General features: G+C 38.6%; 1 protein-coding gene across 6 annotated transcripts in view; it reads right to left on the bottom strand.

The window, feature by feature from the left end:
- Nucleotides 1-25,153, bottom strand: part of arap2 (ArfGAP with RhoGAP domain, ankyrin repeat and PH domain 2) — a 191,371-nt gene that overhangs the window by 122,549 nt on the left and 43,669 nt on the right. For all 6 annotated transcript variants that reach the window (XM_047386376.1, XM_047386380.1, XM_047386375.1 and 3 more), the window contains exons 8-10: nt 24,802-24,922; nt 12,923-13,116; nt 860-966 (exon numbers count right to left, since the gene is read on the bottom strand). In XM_047386376.1, the coding sequence (XP_047242332.1) occupies nt 860-966; nt 12,923-13,116; nt 24,802-24,922 (422 nt within the window). The remainder of the gene's footprint in view (nt 1-859; nt 967-12,922; nt 13,117-24,801; nt 24,923-25,153) is intronic.

Below are 25,153 nucleotides of genomic sequence, written 5' to 3'. Positions count from 1 at the left end.
TAACATCCAATAGACTGGATTTCACAAATTTTTTAGGTTTTACTTTTTTGTCATACTTTTAAGTTTCAAATAAAAACTCATTTTCATACAAGCAAAAGCCGATTAACCTGAGAAAATTCAAACAGTTTTCAAATTATGATTTCATCCAAACCAACATGGCCCTATTTTTACAAGTAAACTCCCCCTAAACATACCATTGAGTGTTTGCATTAACTGGCAATGAGTTTTCTACATCACTGTGAAGGAAGTTCGGCCCAATCATCTTTGCAGAATTATTTTAACTCAGACTGATTGGAGGGTTTTTAAGCATATTCAGGGTCCTTCTGGGTTTAAGCTTTAACTAGGCCACTACAAAACCTTCCATGTTGGGTTTATGATTAGCCATTTAGAGCTGTACTTGTTTCAGATAGTTTTCATACGGCAAATGTACTTCAGCTTTAGGTCATAGATGGTCGGACATTCTACTTCAGGATTTTCTGACTGACTACAGAACTCATGGTCTTGAAGGAGCAAATCAGCCCCAGACCAAGACACCAGCACCACAATGTTTGACTTTTGATATGATGTTCATTTACTGAAATGTTGTGTCAATTTTATGCCAGATAAAACTATAACCTTTTGGAAGTTATGTTTAGTCAGTCAACAGAATATTATCCTGTTGTGGGGATCATCATGATGGTTTTTGGAAAATGCAATTTTGGTATTTGTGTTCTTCTTTTGGCTTTTTTAAATTTTTGCCTGTCTTTCTCTTTCTTATTTTTAAAACATTAACTGTGATGCTAAATTGAGGCAAATGAGGCCTTTGGTGCTTTAGATGTTGCTCTGGGTTATTTTGTGACCAAAGGCAGAGCAGACCTACCAGAAAGTTTTGAAGGGTGTGCTGACTTCAAAGCCTCTGCGGTCCACTTCTTTAATGTTGGCAGCAGTAAGTTCCACCTCAGATATACCGAGCCCCGCTCGAAAGTCCTGGAAAATAATGAAACACACAGATGGAAACTATTAGGCATATAAGGTACAGTGATATTTTAGGGGAAATGTGGTAGATTTACACAATTAATTAAGTAAAGACAGAAAAATTAGATAGTTAATTTAAAAAGTTGCTGTTGAAATATTGGCCTGTTGTTGAAAATTATTTTGGAAATTTCCTTCCTTTTTCCCAATTTTGTTTCCTTTTTATTCTCTATCTTGTCACAGCAGGGACAGGGAATGTCCACCATAACAGAGCTTCTAATTGACAATATTTGGAATCACTGTCCTGTTGATTGTCCAGTTTCAGCTAAGATTTAGCTCTCTGACATATTTGACACTTTTACAGCTTGGTAAACAGGGCGTCCGGTTAACTCAGTTTTTGCAACGCGCCCCTATCCTGTAGTTGCAAAAATAAGCACAAAGCATTACCCCCTCACCAGCATGTTATTATGAGATGTCTTTCCTGAACATGATGCTGTACATTATAACCATCTCTACTTTGGTTGCATCTGTTCAAAGGACACTATTACAGAGGTCTTGTGAATAATTCAGGTGCTCATTCAGGAAGTGGTCTCTCCTTTGTGCGGCTAAACCACCAGACTCCTCAGCGAGCCCTCCTCTCTAGTTAATCTCAAATACAAATATTTTATTTCAATTCAGAACAATAAGTTTCAGCTTTCTTTCAAAAAAAGTTTATGATTTTTCTGAACCTAGTGATTACAGTTTTCTTCAAGAAAGTTTCATTTCTTTAGGGGCATGGCTGTTTCCCCTAACTTTTTTCTCACTACACCTCTGTGTTATTTTCATGTGAGAAGACATATTCTTCAATCATTTCACATTTGATTTCATATTGCAAAAGAGTGCACCCAGTTCTGTTGTTTATGTATTTAAGACCACGTGTGAAACTGTCTGTGTTAGCATTCTTTATTAGACACCATATGAGTTCATTTTGTCCAAGAAAGAAACTCTCTATGGAAGAAGGGCAGTCATGAAGTTGGAGTCATAACTCTTTGAAAGACTAAGAGCTAACACAAAGAAAGATTCCCCAACCCAGGTGGGTCATTTCTTATCCTATGTTGTTTTCAATGTATTTGTATCTGTCTGTTGCAGTGAATAGAACTGAATATAAAGTGGTTTGTGATGCAGAGGCCTGGAGAAAATATGCGCACCCTTTCTTCTCCCAGTGACGTACAAACTGAATCTGTATGTGACGCATGTGTGGGTTATGAAGAGATAAAGGGAAAGAGGGACTTTATTGTGCGGTTTTGAGCTGAAAAGTATATCCTTGTGCATATAACTGTGCAAAGCAGCAAAGCTCTTTGAAAGCCAAAGTTGCACCTGGGGAATCAAAACCAACTTGAGCTATCAGCCTCAATATTTTCTCACACCAATTCCCGACACAGGAGTTTGACACAGAAAGTTGTTTTAGTAAATTCAAGTGTAACTCTACCTTTTCTGACTCGACTGTGAGCTTCCTATGTGTTTAGAACTGTTTTGTAGACTAAAGCTCTGACAAAGACAAAAACGGGATGGAGAAAGCAACCCCTGCACCCACAGTCAAAAGGGAGCTAAAACACACTCGCTCAAGTGAGCCAAATGCACACTACAGTCCATAGCTGTGACACAGAGACAAAGAGGCAAAGCTTCACATCAGTGGAATTCAGGCAGTCTTCACCTTTAACTTGATTAATCACATGTTTTATACATTTTCAGTTATAAAACAATGTTTGTGTTTTTCAATATTTAATAATTGTGTTGATATTATTATTATTATTATTTAAATTCTGGATGCCTTTTCACATCAGGCACAACTAGTCTGTAGGGTAACTTGGGTAAATTTTTTGTGCTTATTTCTTTGTACAAATACACTGAAATGAAATTGAGAGGGCCATTACTTTTTCACATAGGGCCAGGTTGGTTTGGAACGCTCTTTCTCTTAGTTCATGAAGTCCTAATTTAGAAACTACATTTTGTATTGATGCAGGTTATCCTTTCCTGATAATAAGCATTTTTGATAAAAGAGCTAAAAACAAAAAAAGAAATCTTTAAGGGGCAAATGATTTGTCATTGTTAATGCTCAGACAGAAAGCTCAAACTGCGAACCTATTATAGCATCTCTAAAACAAGTGCTTTTCACGTGCCGACAGTTCATCAGCAAAAACAATCTCTGCTAATTACATCAAACAAAGATGCCAATGAATCGACACTATCTTTGTTGATTGGGCGAATCTTTGGAAACACACACGGCCTCGGAAAGGAAGAGAAGCATGTGTTTGTGTGTAGGAGAGCAACTCGCAGAATAATTAGCTGCGAACTTTGCAGAGCAGCCAGATTTTGCAGATTGCAACACAAGATGGCATTTGCTTAAATATTTGCACAGTGCCGACGATTCAATGCTGATCTTTTTAATATTGTGTGGGCTGGTTCATTTGGGGAGCTTTTGAAATCTTGATTTGACCATCATTAGCCCCAATTACACATTTTCCAACAAATTCAAAAAATTGGTGGGAAAATAAAACCAAATCATTGTTCCAACGAGACCGAAAGAAGACGATGGCACTGACTCATGAGCAAACCTTGGATCTTACGAAGCGTTACGGGTAATTAAGACACTCTGATCTCAGAAAAGGATGACAGAGGAGCTCAACAAAGATAATTTGTGTGAAAGCGGTGACTTCACTGTATGTTCAGGTTTTAATTGAGAAGAAACTTTTGATGTGAGAGCTTCAGGGTAGCCAAAACTTGCCTCTCCTTCTCCTATCAATTATGACTACATAGAGTTATTGCTCTTTTAAGTTCAGCATGTTCAGAGGCTTGAAGATGCATGACGCGATAATGAGAGAGCGCTGCGTGACAGTGTGTGAAGCGCCCCTCGTTCGAAGCTTGTTCCAGCAAGTAACCACTCAGTTCAATCTAGGTTCTATATTGTGATTCAAACAAGAGACATCTGACAGTTTGCATTTACTGCGATCTAAAACATGAAGGTGTGTGTCATATTGGCAATGCATTTACCAATATCTAATGACCCTGATCCATCTAAGATAGCCAATCAGAGAGCTGGGTGTTAGCGGCAGTCCAGCATTCGCCACTTGTTGCCTAGCCAATGTGTGCGGTGGCCTCTTGCTCCCTTCAATTAATTTACCAAGGATAGAGGGAAAGAGGATGTAGAGAGAAAAGAAAGGAAAGAGATAAAAATAACTCCCAATTACAGTTGCCATGGGTTAGGTGGCAATCATGGCGCTGACTAAGGGTGAGAGGAAGATCGAGGGGGAAAAGACCTAATGGTGAACTTGGTACACCTTTGATTTGCTTGGCTGCCGCTCGTCTGCATTTGCATCTCCCATTGACATCCAAACACAGATTTAAAAATAAAGCTTCTAAGAATTGAGACTTTAAACACGGTTTGTGACAAGGGTGTATTATTTTCTTTATTTTTGCTCTGTTTTGTAATCTTCCAAATAAATAAATGACTACTAATATTGCATTGGATAAACAGCTTCTGATGAAATGCCAGAGAGTGCAGAAGCAATTTTTTTTAGAAACAAAGGAAAAACAATCTATTTAAAAATATATCTGGATTATTGCAACTGGGGACTCAAAGCTCAGGCATTAGTGACAGGAATTTAACCTGGTGACAAGTGTCAAGAAAGTAAATTTAAAACAGAAAATCAGGCAAATGTTTTCTTTGACACACTGTACTTGGAAAATGTAGCTGTAGCACACTATAGCTGGACTACATTCTGGTTCTGTTAACAAAAAACTCTACATCTTTACATTTCAAAGTGGATTATGGCAAAACAAAACAAAAGAAACTAACAGAGGTGGCCTCTGCTTTTATCTCCAGTTCCAGGTCCATTTAAACACACAAGCTGCACTAAAAGCATGTTGGGCAAGATGCACAATTGAGTTTATGAAAGTAAGTGTCCCATGGAGACGCAAGTCCTTTTTTAGGTTTATTTTAAACATACGGCAAAGAACAAGAGAGACCAAAGAAGTCAAGGGTTTGGCAAGTAAAATGGAGGTTGATACAGACAGTTTAAGATATGAGATAAAAAATATATATATTTACAATATAAACAATAAAAACATAAAATCCAATTTTTCAAACCCTGATTTTATTTAAAAAAAAAGAATGCACTATGTACTATGTACTATTAATATGGTGGCTAAAATAATTTATACTCTCACAATAAAACTCATAAACCAGTGGCAGAACAATAATTTCTAATTAAAAAAGAAAAGTTTTGAAAGACGGAATTACAATTTCCAAAATGTTTTGGATGATTGATTTTTATTTCAGACGTTTTTGAGAATTTTTCGTTTATTTTTAGCAAAAAGATCAATATAATGGTGGCTCGTTCTTGAATAAAATGTTTCTAGGCAGGATTATGAGTTTTTTAGTTGAAGTCTCTGGGTGTTTATGGTTCTGTCTACTATAAAATTAAAATGAAAGCACAGAGTTTTGTTCATTAAAGACAAAAATTTTATTGTACCTAATTCTGCTGGGAAAATATTTCACTATAGAAATAAGACAAACATTTTCACCTGCAACAACCACCAGTGTTGAAATGTGGTTGGAAACCACAATCCCAACCACTCCATCGCCTCCAAATGAGAGTCATACTTTGGAAATTTAAATTTAGGGTTTGTTTTTACTTTAATGAACAAAAACGTAAAAGAAAATAAAAAACTATGACAGTCATAGTGTTTTTATGAAATATAACAGATTGAGAGCTCTGATCAAATCAACATATTCCTCCCATTTCAGCTAAAATAAAGCAAATATTACAGTCATAATGATCTTACTTGCATAATTTACTATTTTGATAAAATTATTACATTTGGCACTTGTTTTACAGTTACACCTTTGTACTGTTTTGCTCTTTATAGTGTAACAAACATAAACTAATATTAACTGTTTAATTAGTACTGCTTACCGCTTAGCCAGCCTGCAGTTGGGTTCTCAATAGAAGTGCAGGTTGAAGCTTGCAAACCATAGTTTTAACACTGCATTACAATAAAATAAGTAAATTATAGAGATCTGTTAGTTTTCACCCTTCAACCTGCCCGTGTCTTTGTGACTGTAAAAATACTAATTTACATTTGTAAGCACAAAAAAAGTGTAGTGGCCTTCCCTCAGCCAGCTGACCGGCAATGTGCAGCAATAACTGGGGGAGAGGCAGTGCAGCCTTACTATCTGTACCATACAGCTGAAGAAAGCTGTAGCAGTTCTGAAATGGACCCTGATATATCTTCATATTAGACAGCGGTATATGATGAGTCCCTCTGGTACTTGTGCCAGTATGTACGAATGGTTGCATAGTTAGTACATCTCAAGGCCAACAGCTCCTTTCTGTGTTCAAACAAATCGGGCACAATCATATCTGCCACATACAAAATGGCATAGAGATGAAATGACCAGCAACCTTGTAATACAAATATCAACATGGAACAAAAGTGAAAATGTTGCCTTGAAGGAGCCTGATATGTCCTCCGAGAAATGCTGGTACCAATATGCGAGGCTTCTGTTTAAAAAGAAACACAACAGCTTTAACTAAATGTATTATTGCTCTGTGTGAACTGAATGTGTTAAATGTTTTACCTCTGAGTAATCAGTGATTACAGCTTGTGTTTGACTAACGTATCAGTTAAGGAAGTTGACACTCCAAAAAAATCATAATTTGCTGAATATTGTCTTATTATTGTCATTAGAAATTCTAAACAACTTTCTTTTTTTATTAAACCTTGTGATTATACTAGTTGACACAATAAAGATTTAATGAACAGCTAAGAGCTTCTAACCTAAAAATAATTTCCATATAAGACACTCCCACTGCATGTTAAATGTTTTTTTTTCAAAACAAGAAAAGAGTTAGTAGCAAACTTAAATTTTAAACATCAGTCGTTACTTCGTGAACGATCTTCGAGTGAAAATACAACAAAAGACGTAAGGGATATATGGGGTAATACACAAATGTTCTACTTATTTGCTAATATTAGAGTCCACTACTGTGAAATCCTTCTGAAAGTGAAAGGTGATTGCGTCTGGAGCCCTTTTTTTTTTTTTTCACCTAGCTGACATTCTTTTACCTTGGTGCTTAAATGACCTTAAACACAGCTCCATCACGGGGCTTACGATCCATGAGAAATGGGGTAGGGGTGGTGAGGGAGGTGCCGGGGGTATGATGTTTCCAATAGCTCGTTCATCATGTTAGATTAAATACTCCACTTCACTGATCTTGAACGAGGAACAGTATTCCTCTTTCTGAGCTCTTGCTCTCCATCACCCTCTCCGTCTCTTACAAACCACCAACATTCGATTCTCACTCATGCAAGCCTTTGCACTGAAGTGGTTTCTCCATCCCCTTTACTTCATCATTTTTTTTTTACCTCTTCTGACACGGTCGTCTTGCCGTCTTGTCTTGCTTTTTGGCACCTGCTTTTCGCTCTGCAAGAACACGTTGCTGGGGCTGCATTTATGTGGTGGATTGAGCTTGTAAGCTGAAATAATACAATTAATTTATTCTCTCCCCGAACCTCCACTTTCCCTGCGCTTCTCCCGCCGTCTCAGATCAAGGAAGTGGAAATGAGCTGACATGGAGGGATACCCCAAAGAGAATTCTAACAAAGATGTTTGTTCCCGCTAATGAAGAAAATAATGAAAGTCAAACAACAAAACTGCAAGAGCGAGCAAAACGAATTGAGTGCCAAGGAGGGATGGAAATGAGCTGAGTACAAGTGGCATTATCAAATATGAACACAAATATGAGTGAGGCAACAGTATCAGTGCTGTGAGGTATCTTTCAATCTCGTCTTGCTCCTTGGATGACAACAATCAGAGAAGATGTACATAAGCATGGACTATCAGTGCCTAATTGGACTGACATCAAATAAGAATGTCTCAAGAGAAACAATGGGTAAGAAATTCATACCTATTTTTCATTCTACAGCTAATCAGAAGATTAGACTCGTTTCAATAGAAGGGGTGTATTAATTTGAATCATTTCAATATCAGCACAAAAAGTAACTGCAGTAATTATGGGACTCTAGGTAACTGGTGTTCCGTCAAACAGTAAAGTTTATATTTCCAAGTTCCCAGTGAGTAACAATATTAAAAATAATGTCACGAGTCAGACGTCCAGCCTAAAAGCTCCAAGTAAAAAAACAAAACAGTGTAACATAATCACTTAGATCAGCATCTGTATTAAACATTAAAGAAATATGCTTTAAATCTGCTCACTACAGAGTACATTTATGGTTCTCTCAATATCATTGTTCGCAATATGTATACTATGAAGAACTGCCTCAACGGCAGTAAGTAAGTGTTAGCCAATTACCATACATTCATGGCTCTCAAGGTCAGCAATATATTTGGTCACAATTAGTTAATGCAGGGTTAATAGCTTTTGAAGGCATAGAGGTGGTAAGGTGGAAGAGTCATTAAGAAACTACAACTTATTTCATTGCCAGAAGAGCAGATGTCCAGAAACTGGCTCTGTAGTGCTGACCTGAAAGAAAAAGCTCTGTGTACAGAATGTGTGGGGTCTGTAGAGACATTAGCAACCCGTTTCCTGACCCTAGCCCTATACAGGTCCTGGAAGGAGGGATGGTCAGCCTCTTTAGACCTGATTGTTCATTGCAGTTTGGTCCTGTCCTGTTTTGTGGCTAAGCCAAACCGCACAGTGATGGACAAACACAGGACAGACTGAATGATGGCAGTGCAGAAGATGACCAGCAGCTAATGAGGTAGGCTGTACTCCTTAAGTTGTCAAAGGAAGTACAGTCTCTGCTACGTCTTCTTCTGAACAGTGTCTATGTGTGAGGACCATCTCAGGTCCTGAGAAAAGCTGGTTCCTAGGAACCAGAAGTGATCCACAGCAGACATAATGTTGTTGAGGATGGTGAGGGGAAGGAATGTGGGGCGTGTTCTTCAGAAGTCCTCCGTCATCTCAACAGTCTTGAGCGTGTTAAGCTCCAGGTGGTTTTGACTGCATCATTGGACCTTGCTGATCCACCACCATTTCCTAATAGCTAGATAAACTGCTGGTTATCTGGGGTCCATGTTTGCAATGAACCCAAAGCAGAAAGACTAACATGTTTTGAATATTTCATTTACCTATATTAGTGCATATCGCATGTTTTCCTAATATCCATGCAGACCTAAAATACTGATTCTCAAAAGCATGCATCAAGACTTTGGTCAAGTTGTGAACCAGAGGTCTAATAAGATCTGGTGTTGTGAAACTAAAGTTATTTTATTGAGCTCATTGGAAGTAATTTTGAATCTGCCCAGCCAGAGTCCAGACTTAAATCTGAGAGAATATGTGAAGGGAGCTAAAGATTAGCGTGATTAGAGCATAGATGTCTTGCAGCCTCAAAGACTTCAACACCAAAGACAAATGATGCATATGTTTGTTTTTTTTTTCCTTTTTTTGACAATGGTTAAAAAACATTTTTATTACAAATTGCAAATTTTAAATAAATGTGATACACTTGAATGTTTCTACTTTTTATATACTTTGAAAGATGCATGTCTCATTTTCCATTAAAAAAAATTATTTGTTAAATAAAAATAATTTTAAATCTAAGTCTTCCACGAGGGTATGACCAATTTCAGGTTTACCTGAAGAGGGGTCAAACTTGGACTAAATTATTCTAAATTTTAAAACATGGTGGAGGATAATGGCAAGAAATAATACAAACTCAACCCTTTTCGTGGAAGATTAATATGTGATAAATCAAGGACAGAAATGCATTCTAATGCCTCTACAAGGCATCCCATCTGGTGACCTTCACTCAGTTGTTTGAGTGACTGTCAGACAAGCAACTGCATGATAACACATCGCTCAATGTTATTTCACTGTGCTTTTTGTTGACTTTCAAAAGTAAAAGCTCCTTGCAAACCTAATCTTTTCCATACAGATTACTGGTTTGTAGTGGTTTGTGTTTGTTCCAAATTTAGTCCAAATGTAACTTCTGCATATGCTTGACTGCATTTCCTTAATTGGAGGTTTAAATACACATTCTTGCTTCTGCAAAACAAGCCATCTGTTTTGGTAATAGTGAATTATTAAATAGGAAGGAAAGTTGTGATTATTATTTTTTTTAATATATCATATTTTGTAATGAGTGCGAGCAAATTTTAAAGCTTAATTTTCTAAATGGTTTTTACTTTCTCATAGCCCTTTCGGTTTGTTTCCAGTATGGAAAAAGTGTCTATATTTCCTTCAATCTGTGTTGGAGAGAATGTTTCTGTTTCAAATAGTGCAATTTTCACAAACTGCAATCTCTAGTTAGTTCTGTAGCAGCCAGGTTTTCTTTTTTTTTTCTTTTGATTGAAGCAAACTAAAAACTAATTCATGACTTTAAAATTGTAGTACGTATCAAACTATGATTTTAGTGTTTCGATACAGCCCTAATTGCAAATAATTAAAAGGTTGCTGGTTGTAGGGTTGTATGTTTTCTGACCACATACTTTTTGATGTATCAACAGGTTTTGAGGAGAAAGAAAAAAGAAAACAGGGAAAAATAAACCAAAGGACGAATAATCAGAACAAAGTCAAAAATGATTTTCCCTAATCTCCTTGATGTATCAATCATTGGTGCCATTGTGTTTGATGCCAAAATTCAAAAAATGCAGGTTTGGAAACTGACAAATATGGTATGCTGAATATAACAATAACACTTCAAAACAAATGACAACATCCTAAATAGGGATTGATGTATCTGGCCAGTGTAAAGAAATATCTAAATAAATACTTTTTAAGATTCGAATTCCCTTGTTTTTTTTTCCTTAAATGATCAGAGCTACAGTGTCATTGAAAAATAATTAAACACTTTAAACGTTTCCACATGTTCTACTTTACGACAACAATGTTTGATACAACAATGTGATAGGCCAATTAATAGTAGCACATGACGGTAAAAGTGGAATAAAAAAAGATGATAATTAAAGATTTTACAGATATTTATCTGAGTGCCTTGCATTTGTATTCAGCTACACTGAGTTGATACTTCAGAGGAGCTTTAGCATCTTTCGCTGCAAGTGTTTTTGGGGTACGTCTCTACCAGCTTTGCACATGTAAGGACTGAGAATGTTGCCCATTCTATTTTGCAAAGTAGCTCAAGCTCAGTGAGTTTGGAGAGAGCCTGCAAACATTAATTTCCAAAACTTGACACATATTCTTAACTGGATCAGGGTCTGGACTTTGACTAGGTCATCGTAACACAGGAATATGCTTTGATCTAAATAATTCAGTTGTAGCTCCGGGTGTACGTTTAGGACCATTGTCTTGCTGGAAGGTAAATATCTGCCCCAGTCACATCTTCTGCTGCCCCAACAGGTTTTCTTCCAGGATGGCCCTGTATTTGGCTCTATTCATCTTCACATCAACTCTGACCCATTTCACTGTCTCTTCTAAAGAAAAGCTTTACCACAGCATGAAGTGTTTCACTGCACACCATACTCACGTGTGCAGTTGTGATTGTCAACCACATTTCAACCTGGGAAGACTCACATAAAGGAGAAACGACAAGAAGACGGTTAAATAATTTATTAATGAAAGATTATTTATTTGGTGCTCGGACCCCTGAGGGAGACCTAAAGGTTTGAATAAACATCTTAGGATTATGATTAGGTACGTCTTCCCCCCCTGGGATCCGGTCCTGGTGGTGGTGTAGGCCTTGGTATGGAAGGAGTTGGGAGCCCATGGTGGAGAAGGGGTGGAGGAGGGTCGAAGCACAGCAGAAGAGCGGTGTTTCCATGCAGAGGGTCTTTAAAAGTGATGCCCTGGGAAATGATTGACTAAGGAGTGCGGACCTGCCGTTGATTAGAGCAGCCAGTGAGGAGTGATTGGACATGACGGAGGTGGTGAGTCTTCCATGTTGAATTTTCGTTTAAACTCCATGTCGCAATTTGCATGTAGACCAAAAAGCTACATTTTGGTCTCATCTGACCAGAGCACTGTCTCCCACATAATTCCCATGTCCCCTATTTGGCTTGGAGTAAATTGTAAAAGAGACTTCTTATGACTGTCTTTGAACAATGGCTCTCTTCTTGCCACTGTTCTGTGAATCTCCGCAACTCCTCCAGAGTTACCATGGGCCTCCTGATTGCTTCTCTGGTTGATACTTTCCTTGCCCAGGGTTTCACTTTAGGTGTACGACCATGTCTTGGTAAATTTGTACTTGTGCCAATTATTTTCTATTTTCAGATCATGGATTGAACAGGATCTGTTAGATGTTCTAACAGATCCTGTATGATAATGTTTTATAAACAAACCCTGTTTTGATCTTCTCCACAACGTTGCTAAGGTTCTCCAGCAATTACACACAGGCAGAAAAATTAGTCGACTTGTGGAATCAGTTGAACTAAATTTATTTTTAAAGGTATCAAAATAAAGCAGCTAAATATAGATGCATGCCACCTTTAGATTTTAAGTCGTGCATCCTTATACTTCCAGTTTACATTTAAGCACTACTTTGTATGGAACTGTGACATAAAAATCATAATAAAAGTTTATGTTTGTAATTAGAGAAATTCTGGAAATGCTCCAAGAGTCTGAATTATTTCTCTGACTACACGTCTGATCTGCAAGCGTAGACTTGTATTTCTGGATGTTGTATTTTTTTCTTACATCTAGAGTGGTAGGGACATGGACAACATGCATCAGAATGTCTCCACTCTGATGCATTCTGGGGGGAGGAGCAACAAGGTTGCAAACCAGTGTTTTCTGTGTGCTAGCATAGGCTTTTTCTGCAACCGTCAATTATTTCATAATTGATCCAAACATTTTGAAACACACACTTGCACATAAATAGGTATATATTTACTTTCTGCATTACACATTCACGAGAATCTCCAAATCTCCCACCACCACTTCAAGAAGGTTTATCATCTTAAACACGAAGCTGTCATTCTGTACAGAGGAGCTCCCAATGGTGTTGGAAGTACCTGTTCTGTTTTGCAGAGCCTGACTTTACTCCCCACCAGGGACACCAGCACTCTTCCTTTGTAACCACGGAGCTCCAGCAAGCCTCGCTTGTTTGTGGAGGAGAGGTGGGGAAGGCTGTCGGAGTGCTTCTGGGAGCTGCTGGCGGGGGTGCGCGTGGCTGTCTGAAGAGTTACCATCCACTCCTGGCGCTCCCCTGTGGACATGTGTATAAGTTAGAGACAGAAGCAGAGGAAGAAGGGAAGCAGATGGTGGATGAGGATACATGTGTGAGAGTGAATACAAGAGGGGAAAGGAATTAAGAAAATAGGAAGAAACAGAAAAAGAGATCGAAAGATCAGGATCTCCTAAAGTCTTTGAAATAGACTGTTAGTTCATCATTTTTACATTTTCCTCAGTGATTTATATTGGTTCTTTGACTGGTGAAGCACAACTGAATGTGAAACAGAAACCTCCAGCCTGAAAGAAAAGTTATTGAAACACAGGATGAGGCACAATTGCTAAAATGATGTTGGCTCTTAGAAAAGGAATCCTACAAAGCTGAAAGTGGTAAATATCTCACTAAAGATATAGATATCTGTTTACATTCTGAGGCGTAAAGCAAGATGTGATGTGGGGAATTTCAGACTGAAACATGAATATCTAAATTTATTGGAGGCAACTGTGACTGTGGCTCAGTAGGAAGAGTAGTTGTCTTGCAATCAGAAGGTTGTGGGTTCAATTCCAGCTTCCTCTTGCCATATGTCGATGTGCCCCTGGGCAAGGTACTTAACCTCAAGTTGCCTACTGATCTGCGTATCGGTGTATGAATGTGTAAGCGTTAGTGAGTGCAATTGGGTGAATGTGGTTCTAGTGTAAAGTGCTTTGAGTGGTCTGTAGGACTGGAAAGGCGCTATATAAGTTCAGTCCATTTACCATTTATGTGGTCAAATAAACTATATTTGAATAAAATGCAGATCACAAACTTCTCTCAAAATGGAAAACAAGTAAGCAAAGTCACAGAGAGAGTGAACACATTTCAGAGAACTTTCTCAGATTCTTTAGCAAGTATATAAATATACATTCAGCTGAGAGCCTTGCTTCCTCAGAGAAGAGTGTGCCTCATAAGGCTTGAATGTTGTGTTGTCCATATGTACAAAACAATCTTGATGAATAAAAATGTATTTAAAAAATCTATCAAAACCAATCTACCCCTATCTGAAAAAGGAATTGCCCCCTTATTTTCCATGATTTCTGCAAAGCACCTTGTCCTATACTTATGTTTGTATGAAAAAAGTGCTTTAGAAATAAAGGTTGAATGATTGATAAATGAAATACTTTGAAAACAGTTTTTTTGTATTTACAAATTATCATTTGTTTGATGATTTGAAACATTTAAGTTTGGCAATAAAACAAAACAGTAGAAAACTGTAAGCATACAAATACGTTTTCACAGCCGTGTGCGTGACAATTATTAAACCCTCAGAATTTAATACAGATCTTTGCTTAGTTTGGTTCCAAAAATTCTCTTTGTCCTTAAACAAAATACAGAATTGAAAAAGGCTAAGTGGACCAACACAGTGTAAGGCATCATGTTTCAGACAGGGTTTTACATTCAAACAATGTACACTAAAAAGTGCCTGTCAGACATCTTCCTCAACAACTTTTCAAACAGACTTAAAAGGAGACATGAAGCCGACACTGTAAAGCCCATTCCCCCACCGCCCGAGACACTGAGCTATCAAAGCCGGCAAAGCGGAAACACAAGAATTACCAAAGGATTGCAAACACACGAGCAAACACAGTCAAACATCACAGGTCCAGAGCTGAGCCCACAGAAGCAAGTGTTCAACACAAAGGCAGAAAAACAAGAATCAAATGTAATATCAAACTCTGGGATCAGCTGGGAAAGTCTTGCAAATTTGAAAAAATCAAAAGAATGTACCTTTTCCATATGTTTATTCCAATAAAACAGACATTTGAAGGTTTCTAAAGATTCTGAAAAGTAAACAGAGCTATATGCAAAACCCATGCATCTATGGAGCCATGATCCATCAACTAATGCCAGTGTTGGTACAGAATGATAGACACTTATCAGGAATTACACAATGAGCTAAGGTAAAGCTAGACGAACAGAAGTCTAAAATTTTTCCAAACGGTTTTAAACACAAATGCTTTTAGCTTGAGTAATTGTTTATCAGCTTTTGGCTTCCGCTTATGTTCGTTATGTGCCATTTCTTTGAAAAGCACAAATCATGTCAAGGGGTGGTGTGGTGTAGAGGTAAAGCGTGCACATCGTATCCAGAGGCTGAGTCTGCAAAGATGTCCGCAGTTCGATTTCCGACCCTGGGATCTTTGCTGCATGTCTTCCCATCCTCTCTCTCTGCATATTTCCTGTCTATTTACTGCAAAATGAAAGCCACTAGTACCCCAAAAATCTAAGAAAAAAAAGCACATCAGCAAAAGTAACTGGAGGGTTACCGTCCATGAAAAATTGAGAAATTCTATCTAAGAGGTTAACAATTCACACTGCTGAAGCCTATCCATGTAAAGAATAAAGAGAATAATGGTTTCAGTTATAGCTTAATTATCTCCTTGATGGAAAAGAAAATCTGTCATTTCACTTTTCCCCTTCAGGTTATTTTGAGAACAGAAGGCCCAGAGCTGGCAGGAACTCTGTGTCTCCTTCAAGGCACCGCAAAGCGAAGATAAATCCAGTAAGGAACAATATGTACTGGACTGGTAAGGATAAGGAGGCACACTGACATCTCATCATCTGCATGATGAACTCAATCTGAATAAAGTAATGCTGTGCATCCTTTCTACAACTGCAGGAGATGTACTGCGTCTGGCCTTGATTGGTAAAATAACCAGGAGTATTCATGATATAGCTTCCATTTTTCAGGAAATAAGTTACAATATCATAGGAAAGGTAATTTATTTGTGAGCTCAATTTTGAGCTTCATGGAAAAGGCTGTGAATACACACATGAATGTATATGACTGATTTCCTAGTTATGTTTTACATATCCTCCCCCCTCCAAAAAAATCAAGTTACCATTATGGGGTGTTGAGTGTTAGGTTTTCAAGGAGAAAGTGAATTTAATCCAGTTCACAATAAAACTGTAACATAAAAGAAAATATAGAAAAAGTGAAGCGCTGTGAATACTTTCTGGATGAACTGCATTTATTTCTGTTAATTTTTGATTAATTATTTTAGCTTACGAATAAAACAAACACAAAATTTAGCTTTAGAATAAAAAAACTAAAATATAACCTAAGACCAAGAGAAAATAATTAACACAGAAATGTCATCTTAAGGTAATGTTATGGCTTGCATAATGGTGGAGACGATTGTTGTCTAGATAGTTACAGTAGTGTGTTCCTGGTCAGCAGTGCTTGGTATCTATCAAAAATGGGAAGGAAATTTGGAGAGGTTAATGCTGGTTCTGATAGAAAGGTGTCAAAATACACAGTGCATTAGAGTTTGCTGCGTATGGGGCTGCTTAGCTGCAGACCAGTCAGGGTGTCCATGCTTAACCTGCCCACTACTGCAAGTGCCAACAATGGGCACATGTGCTTTAGAACTGGACCTTCGGAGCAAAAGGAGAGAGGAGGCCTGGTTTAATGAATCATTGTTATTTTACATCACATAGATAGCCAATTTATTGTGCATTGCATATCTGAGGACACACTGCACCATAATGCACAATGGGAAGAAGGCAAACTGGTGGATGTAACTTGATGCTTTGGGTAATGTTCTGGCATGCAACACTGGATCTTGCCATCTATGTTAATGTCTTTTTGACACGTACCTACCTACCTGAGCATTGTTTCAGACCATTTACACCCTTTCATGGAAACGATATTCCCTGATAGGTATGATCTTTATTAACAAAATAATGTCCTTTGCCACGAGGACAAAACGCTTCGGGAATGATTTTAGGCACTCAAAGAGTTTGAGATGCTGGTCTCCAAATTCCATAGATCTCAACCCAATCCATCTGTGGAAGGTCTGATCCATGAACGCCCCACCTCGGATTTTGTAGGAACCTAAAAGATCTTCTATTAACATCTTAGCACCAGATACCACAGCAGACCTTTAGAGGTCTAATGGAGCACATGTGTTTATGGGTGATGGCTGTAGGGGGAGCAGAAGAGGAACCAAAATACTATTAGGCAGGTGCTCTTCAAATGAACAGGAAGGCTGTTGTTTGTTTGCTGTTGTTTTAATAAGTCTAGAAGTATGTTGGTACTTGGAAAACTTTTCTTAATATGTCTGAGATCCAGTGATATACAAGACAGTTCTTAAAACACAAGCACAAAGATAAATACTTAACCTCTCTGATTTGACTAAAACGTGACCGGAGTGAGTGTTTTGTCTGTAACACAACCCTTCAAGATAGTAGATCTTAGTCACTTTTTAGCCACATAGAATGTCTATTCCTTCACTTTGGATGCAAACACATCCTGAGAAGTTTCTCATCTCTGCGGGCCTTCCCAGCCAACTAAGGACCCACATGGTGCATCTGCTTCCTGTACCTGAACTTGTCTGTGGTCCAGCAGCCCATGAGGTTCTTATGAATTCACAAAGTGCTGGCGTATCAATAATGAACAGCCTTCTCAATTATTGACAGCTCTGTACATCACTACTCTTTACTGTTCGTCCCTACCTTGCTTTCTGAGGTCCATTACCTGCCCTGCACTCACTTATTTGCCTGTTCATTTATTCAGAACCTCCTTCTTTTCTCCTTCTACTCATCTCTCGTTTTTAACCAAGATGTCAGTCTAACTGCAGATGGAGGGATGGAGCCGGGAAGGAAGGTGGGAGGATTAAGAGAAACTTACGCCTGCATGAGTGTATCTGACCTGTGTACTTCAATGCCTTTTTGCATATGTTAGGGAGTATGACTCCCTTCAAACGCACATAAAATTCCAGCATTGCTTGCCAAAATTGTCTGTTTTTTTTACTCTGCCCTCACCTCTGCATGCATAAAAAATAAAGCACAGGGCTTCATCCAACTTCAGCACCTATTACAGGATATATGCATGTGCAGCCAGCTATCTGAAAAAAACTCTTCCACTTTACACGAAGAGAGACGAGGAGAGAGGCATATAATCCTCACAGAAAGTGGATGAGATGAGAGTCAGGTCCACTCAGAGCTCAACAGGGATCTTAGAAGCCACCCACACAGTCTCTATCAGCAGTAATAAAAAAGAAAAGTGGAAAAAGAATAAACAAAGCACATGGTTTTGTCCAGTTCTTTTGTTTTCTCTCATTTCAATCAAGTCATGCCAAAACACAAAATATTGAATTAAACATTCACAATAGTATTTATTGTTGGGTGTTTATATTTGCCACAGATTACTATGCAGCTGGCATTATGAGCTATAACAACCAGTTTTACCTTATAGCCTATTTGTACTTATATCAGCTAAATAACTTACATATGCAGTTAGAATACATAGTTTGTTGACCTTTCAGTAGTTGCAGGGGTTTAGCTTATTTCTTTTTGTTCTGCTTTAGTAGAACTCTAGAATCATATGAAAAATAGGACACCCTACAACAGCCTATATGGATTTCTAACATATAATTATAAAATGTAACAACAATGAGAAATTCAAGTAATATAAATCAATGAAAATAAATATGTAAAATATAATTTAAAAATTGTTATTTCTCATAAAGAATACATTGGAACACCACACATCTATTCCCACTCAAAGTGACTAAAATATGTGGTATGTAACATCAGGTGCCCATGATGAGAACTCAGCATTTGTGGATGCCTCTCATTGTTAGAGGCTGCTCACTATGTTAAGATCTAAGGAGCTGTCCGTGGTCCTCAGGAAGAAGACTGTAACAGTTTATAGCCTGGTAAGGGATTTGCAGAGGTCTGGAAAGAATTTGAAAAAGGCCATTCCACTGCAACAAAAATATTCGTTATAATAATATAAGTGGTGGACAATCAAAATGACTGCTAACATTCCCAGTTTTTACCAATTTCACTTCAAAAGCAGACTGCAAGATGCTAAAAGAAGGCAAAAAACCCAAAAAGTGATCACGAAACCTACAGCAGGCTCTTGATACTGATATTAGAATTCATGCCTGTACAATTAGAAAGATAAAGCCAACCTTTCGTGGGAGGAGAAAACCTTTGCTTGCAAACCAAATTCAGACTTAATTTGTCCAGAAAATGTAGAGAAAGAACAGGATTTCTATGTCAACAACAACAAAAAAGAAGGCCCTGCTCGAAAATAGACACCTCAAAGTTTGAGGGAATTTTACAGCGGTCTTCATGAATCCAGGTGCCTTCTGGAAAAAAAAGGTTTTATGGTCAGATGAGATGAAGATTGAGTCTGTTAAACCACAGTGACAAGAAGCAAGTTTGGAGGAGTCAATGTAATGGTTTCAAACTGATCAACTATGTACCAGCTCTCAGGCATGATGGTGGTAGCACCATTATTTGGATTTGTTTGCCTGCAAGTGTTACTGATACACTAAGTGGATAGCGGATAATAAATTAGTAGTATCTTCTAATTTTTCAGCCTCACTTTCAACCTAAATAACCTACTCTAAACTTAACATTGCTTTAAACTACTCCATAAGTTTTTCCATTATCTGTCTGGAATGTTCCGTGGTCTTTATGTTGCTGCTTGTTCTTCATGTTCTCTAACAAATCTCTGAGATCCTTCACAGAACCACTGGACTTATACTGAGATTTAATTACACACAAGTTTCCTCTTTTTCTTAATTAGGTGACTTGTGAAGGAAGCTGTTCGATCTGAATTTTATTTAGGGGTATCAGAGTAAAGCGGAATAAATACAATAAACTCCACACTTATAAGAATAAAAATAAGATTCGAATAAATTCGAATACCCTTAAGTTTTTAGTTGAAACGTGATCATGTGAAAAATTTCAAGTGCAAGTACTTTTGCAGGAAAATGTACAAATTTATGCATGAAGGAATTCTTAAGTGTTTCCAATTTTTCAAACACCTCTGTACAGATAAAATCAAACTAAAGGTCCTCCGGAGCTTATAATTCTGGATGTGTTCAGTCTCTGGCCCGCTCCCAAACAGTGTTATTTTTATTTACTCGTTCTCTACATCTCTCTGACCCGCTTCCCTGTCATGTCAGACTAAACCAAATTGTTGTACGAGCACTTGTGGAAAAGCAAATGCCAAGACATCAGAATACAAATCACTTGTCTATTTATTTCTTTATAACACAATAAATCTTGTCATAAAGCATGTTTGTCTGAAACCCCTCTGCAGCTCACCGACATTCCCTCTCGATCCAGTCTGCTCACCATCACTCTATTCCAGCCTTCCATCCTTCCTTCTTTCTTCCTCCTATCTTTCCTCACTTAAGCTGATAGTACCTGAGGGAAGAGGCCACCTGCGGACCAAGTGGGGAATCAGCCGACAGCTGTGTGCACACTCTCTCCGGTGGCCTTCAATTATTCACTCCCTCCTCCCTCTCTCCATCTTCACTCTGCCCTTTTCATCTCTTACCACTATTGCTGCCTGTACCTCTCTCTCCGTCTCTTTTTCACACAGATTGCATGTCTGCCTCTCCACCATTATTCCCTCCTGTTATTCTCTGGTTTAACCCTTTCTCGTTGCCCTCAATCCTTTCTTCTCGACCTCTTGGACTCCTCTGATCATCACGCCATCATTTTACTTCCCCTCCTTCTTACTTTGACTTCATCAGCTCCTTAACGTCATTACATTAACCTACACTTTCTCTTTCCTTCTGTCTCCCAGTGTCTCCACCTTCCTCATGAGCTTCCCTAAAGATTGATGACTCTTCAGCACCAGGCGAACAGGCCTCTTTAAAGTTGCATGAGCTGATGAGGCTAACATATCTCCTTTACTTTTCTTTCTCAATTTTTCCACAAGGCTCTCCTCCTTGTGGTAGCGGCAACTTCTGCAGGAGAGGCTTCCCACTGTTCCCAGGGGGTCAGAGATCTCCAGATCACTCCCAACTTGTGTCAGGATGCCTGAATGCGACGTGTGGCAATAGGCAGTGAACTGACTCTGTGGTAAATAATTCCCCTAACGACCCACAATTAATGAACAGATAAAAACAAGGCTGATTGTCATCGATATAGTGATAGTAAAACAACAGAGGGAGAAGGAAAAATCCCCTGCGCTCGACTTGTTGAATATATTGCTTTTTTTTTTTTTTATTGGACAAGTAGATGTAAAAATTTATGGAAAGAAATTTCAGTATTTCATATTCCTTAGCAACATGGACTAGACAACCACTGTGCCCTCTTGTCTGGCCTACTGCTGCTCCAAGCTGGTGTGGCGTGTTCATGGATTGAAGAGGCCTTGGTTGGCTGGGGTTGTGGGGGCACAGGTGGGGCAGAACAGGGTCTGGGGTTGGGAGGGTGGTTAAGGAATTTGGGTTATGCCCAGGTGGATAGTAGAAGATTTGAAGGCTGGGTGCACCTGCCGCAGTCCGCTGCTGCTTGGCAGGTCCCTGGATCCTGGGCAGCTGGCGATAGTCTCACTTCACTTGGCAGGCCCAGTTTCTCCTGGACTCCTCCGGCCCAGGTAGGGACTCCCCCGCTGGCGTCTTTGGGGATCCCTGGGGGCTCTTGCCCCACCTTGTGTAGCGAGAGTATGAAGGCAGCTCCTGGAGGATGAAGGCATTGATATCACTGAATGTCCTCCACACTCCCCTGACATAAATCCAATAGAACATCTCTGGGGCATCATGTTTAGGTCCAACCAACGCCACCAGGTTGCTCCTCGGACTGTCCAGGAGCTTAGTGATAACCTGGTGAGGATCTGGGAGGAGTTCCCCAGGGCACCATCTTTCATCTCATAAGGAGCATGTTCCGACATTGTCTGGCATGTCACCAAGCTCGTGGCAGGCATTCATACTCCTTAATACCATTATGACTTGTTGCAAAGATATTTTAACAAATGTGACTAGCCTGTTGCATCAGTTTTTCAGCTTAAATAGGGAAAAAAAATCATGCTGGGTATCCATACTGATATGGAATGGGTAATGTGTTAGGAACAGAAGGATGTCACATCATTTGATGAAAATGATCAACTCACAGGGGGCTTAATCCAAATTTAGAGGAATTTTAACTGTAAAACTCTATCATTTCCAAAAATGTAAACTCACAACTGGCCAAAAAAATTCAAACCAATGCACTCTTAATTCCAAGTATTTGGTTCACAACTCATTATTTTGCTTTTTCTAAACAAAAAAGGCTATTTAATAAAAAGGTGAATTTCCCAAAGGATTTTTTTTAGCTTTCTGTAAAAACATGTTTCCTTTGCAAGAGTTGTGCGGCAGTAGTAATGATGCCCTTTCATGTGCATATTATGCTCAAAGTTCTCTTCATCAAACAAATGGAGTTCAAGGAAAGACTTTAAACCATAACCCATTCACGATTAAAAGAGCTGCAGTGACAGGATATGTGGGCCAGCTGCCAAAACGCCCAGCTAGCTATAACAAAAGGAAGACACTTTCTGGAGCCACTGAGCACTGAATTTTTCCATTCACTTTGAGGGTACTCTTTTCAACTTATAGATCAACATTGTGACTAAATCTGAAGAACATAATTAGTATCCTTTTTTACTCCAGTCTTTATCAGAATATGAAAAAGGATCTCTAGCTGGGATACAATCCAATATATTTACCACTGTGTGTGCAGTGGATTTATCATCATGTTTTGGTGCTTCATACACAGTCAGCAGGCACAAAAAGATAAGTGCTGTTTGAGGAGTAAATATAGAAACTTTATGTGCTACATGCATGATAGAACTGAATCAGATCAGTGAGGTGCAAGAACCAATGCTCTGTAATAAATACATAAAGTTCTCACTATGTCAATAATATGTGCCTACCTCATGGATGAATCACTTCTTTCAGCTCATTCTCTTCTCACATATTCACAACGTGCCACACGGCGAGTCAAAGGTTGTCAGAGACATCATTATGGGAACCTCAATTTCAACCAATTTCACTAGTTCAGGGGAATCAAAGGGCGGACAATATCTGACCCGAGACACAAGTCGTCGATTAGCGAATGAGCTGTTTGACCTGAGCTGCTTAACAGACTGCCATCGAACAGGCAGGGGGTTGATGGGAGATGGAGTGGGAAGCATCTCTCTTCTTTTTTCATTAAGGCCCTGACACAGAGCTTTCACCTGAGACACAAGAAGCTAAGACGGTATTCAGGTTTGGATGAGAGAAAGAAAAATTTAATTATTCAAAAGCCAATTTTTCCCCAAGTTATGTCATGTATTCTGCATTTAAAGTAGCTCTTTGACCTAAAGGTTCAATGAAAGAAATGAAAAATACAACATCAGGGTTTTCTTCAAGCTTCCTCAGCTTTATGCATGGAGCTGCCTAATTTTCAGCTTCATCCACCCTAACCTTGTGACTGGCCAGTCGAAAACTCAAAAATCTGATCTTTTTATAATCATTTAACACACCATACATAAGCCAAACCAGGTTCTGCTAATGACAACACATATTGGTGAGGTGTCTTAAAAGTCAGAATAGCAACTGTACATTGGTATACATAGTTTTTCATTGAATATTCTATTTCTGCACATTTGTTTACATCGTTTGTCATGGATTGGCCTTTTTTGTAAAATCCTTCAGTTGTACACAAAAGAACACAATTTAGTTTGATCGTGAACTTTTCAAAAAAGACATGCAGAGTGAATAAAAAACAAGAGCTTGAGGCTACACATGCTAATTTTTATTTACCTCTGAAGTCGGATCTGGGAATGTAATCAAACCCAGCCTAACTGTGGTCCAGTTCCAGGTTCGATAACCAGTGTGATTTGCTAGTTAATGTGCTCAGAGACTGAGATAACTACCGTTTTCTCTGCATATTGTGCTTTCAAATACTGTAGCAACAGGTTAATTAAAAGAGTGTGTAAAACATTTGAAAAGAAAAAAAATATTAGAGAAGCAAATAAACCGTTCCTATAAGGACAGCTGCTAACCTGAAGCTTAACTGGAAAATTCCAATTTCTGATTTTAAACAGAATGCAAAGCCAATGGACAAAATGTATTTAACTTTTTTTATTTGCATAATAACTGAGTCCAAATCTTGTTGTACTACCTTGACTAAAACCCACACCTCTGGAGGCTCTTTGGGGTTGTTTCTATTTCGGTAATTTTGTTTATACTGACCTGTAATGATTAAAGGGATGGTTCGAACTTCTTAAAAGAGAGGTTCTGTTAGGTCCTAAATAATATTTCTGATAATAATGTCACAGATTCTTACTTACAAAAATCTGAACTATTTCCCTTAGACTTACCATGGAAATCTAAAACCAACAAGATAAATATAGATGAGTAAATGAGTGAATGTTCCTCCAACAACTTTTTTTCCGAGCTCAAGTTTCCAAAAAGAATAGCCACGTTAGTCATTCCCTGCCCTTACTCTTGGTCTAATCACTCTCCTCATCTTTCCTCTAACGCAAAGATATAAAATTGTTTTTGATCTTTTCATATGCACTTTGAAAAGCAGAAAATCTTCCCCAAACACAGAACCAGTGCTTCACAAAGTGATACCTTGCAAGATGGAATCAGAGTCCTGTAAAACCTCTTATGAAATGAGCTGCAGGAAAAGGAAGCTGAAGCGAGAGAGGGCAAGAGAGAAGTGAATTTATAGACAGATGGGAAAAATAAGGGAAAGAGAGAAGATTGCCACAGAGGCATTTAGAAAGTGAGGTGACTCTGGGAAACAGAGTGAGGATGTAGAACAGGGGAGAGAGGTAGAAAAAACAAGGGTAGACAGCAGATCAGACAGTCAAGAGTGACAGAGGCAGACTGACGAGCAGCAAGAACAGATTGGGGCTCCAAAAAACGACTGAAAAATGCCTGAAAAAAAGAGAGCAGGGACTTGTTTTACCTTCTTTCTCGGCCCGGAATGTGAAGGTCCGGAGGCCCGTGACAACCTCGAACTTGTTGTCGCCCAGTCCTTTCACCTGTCTGATAGCGCTGACCAGGATCAGACCTTTGGAATACATCTCCTAAACAGAGAAACACATGATAAGTGCTCCGAACACACACACACACGCTAAATTCATGGAAATATTTTTATCGGATTCCCGCTTATTCCTATTATCTGCTTCTGTAGACAACCAATGACTTATTTTCCCCCATAGGATTGTTTGCATCAATAGGTATGTAAATCTGACTTGAATTACAGTTAAATGGGATTGAGTGCAGTTCAAAACAGCACAGACAGACATCCTCATCAA

Source organism: Girardinichthys multiradiatus, chromosome 14, assembly GCF_021462225.1.
Source record: "Girardinichthys multiradiatus isolate DD_20200921_A chromosome 14, DD_fGirMul_XY1, whole genome shotgun sequence".
In the NCBI taxonomy this organism is placed as follows: domain Eukaryota; kingdom Metazoa; phylum Chordata; class Actinopteri; order Cyprinodontiformes; family Goodeidae; genus Girardinichthys; species Girardinichthys multiradiatus.
Note: the sequence above shows the minus strand (reverse complement) of the source record. Positions and strands in the feature narration are given on the sequence as shown.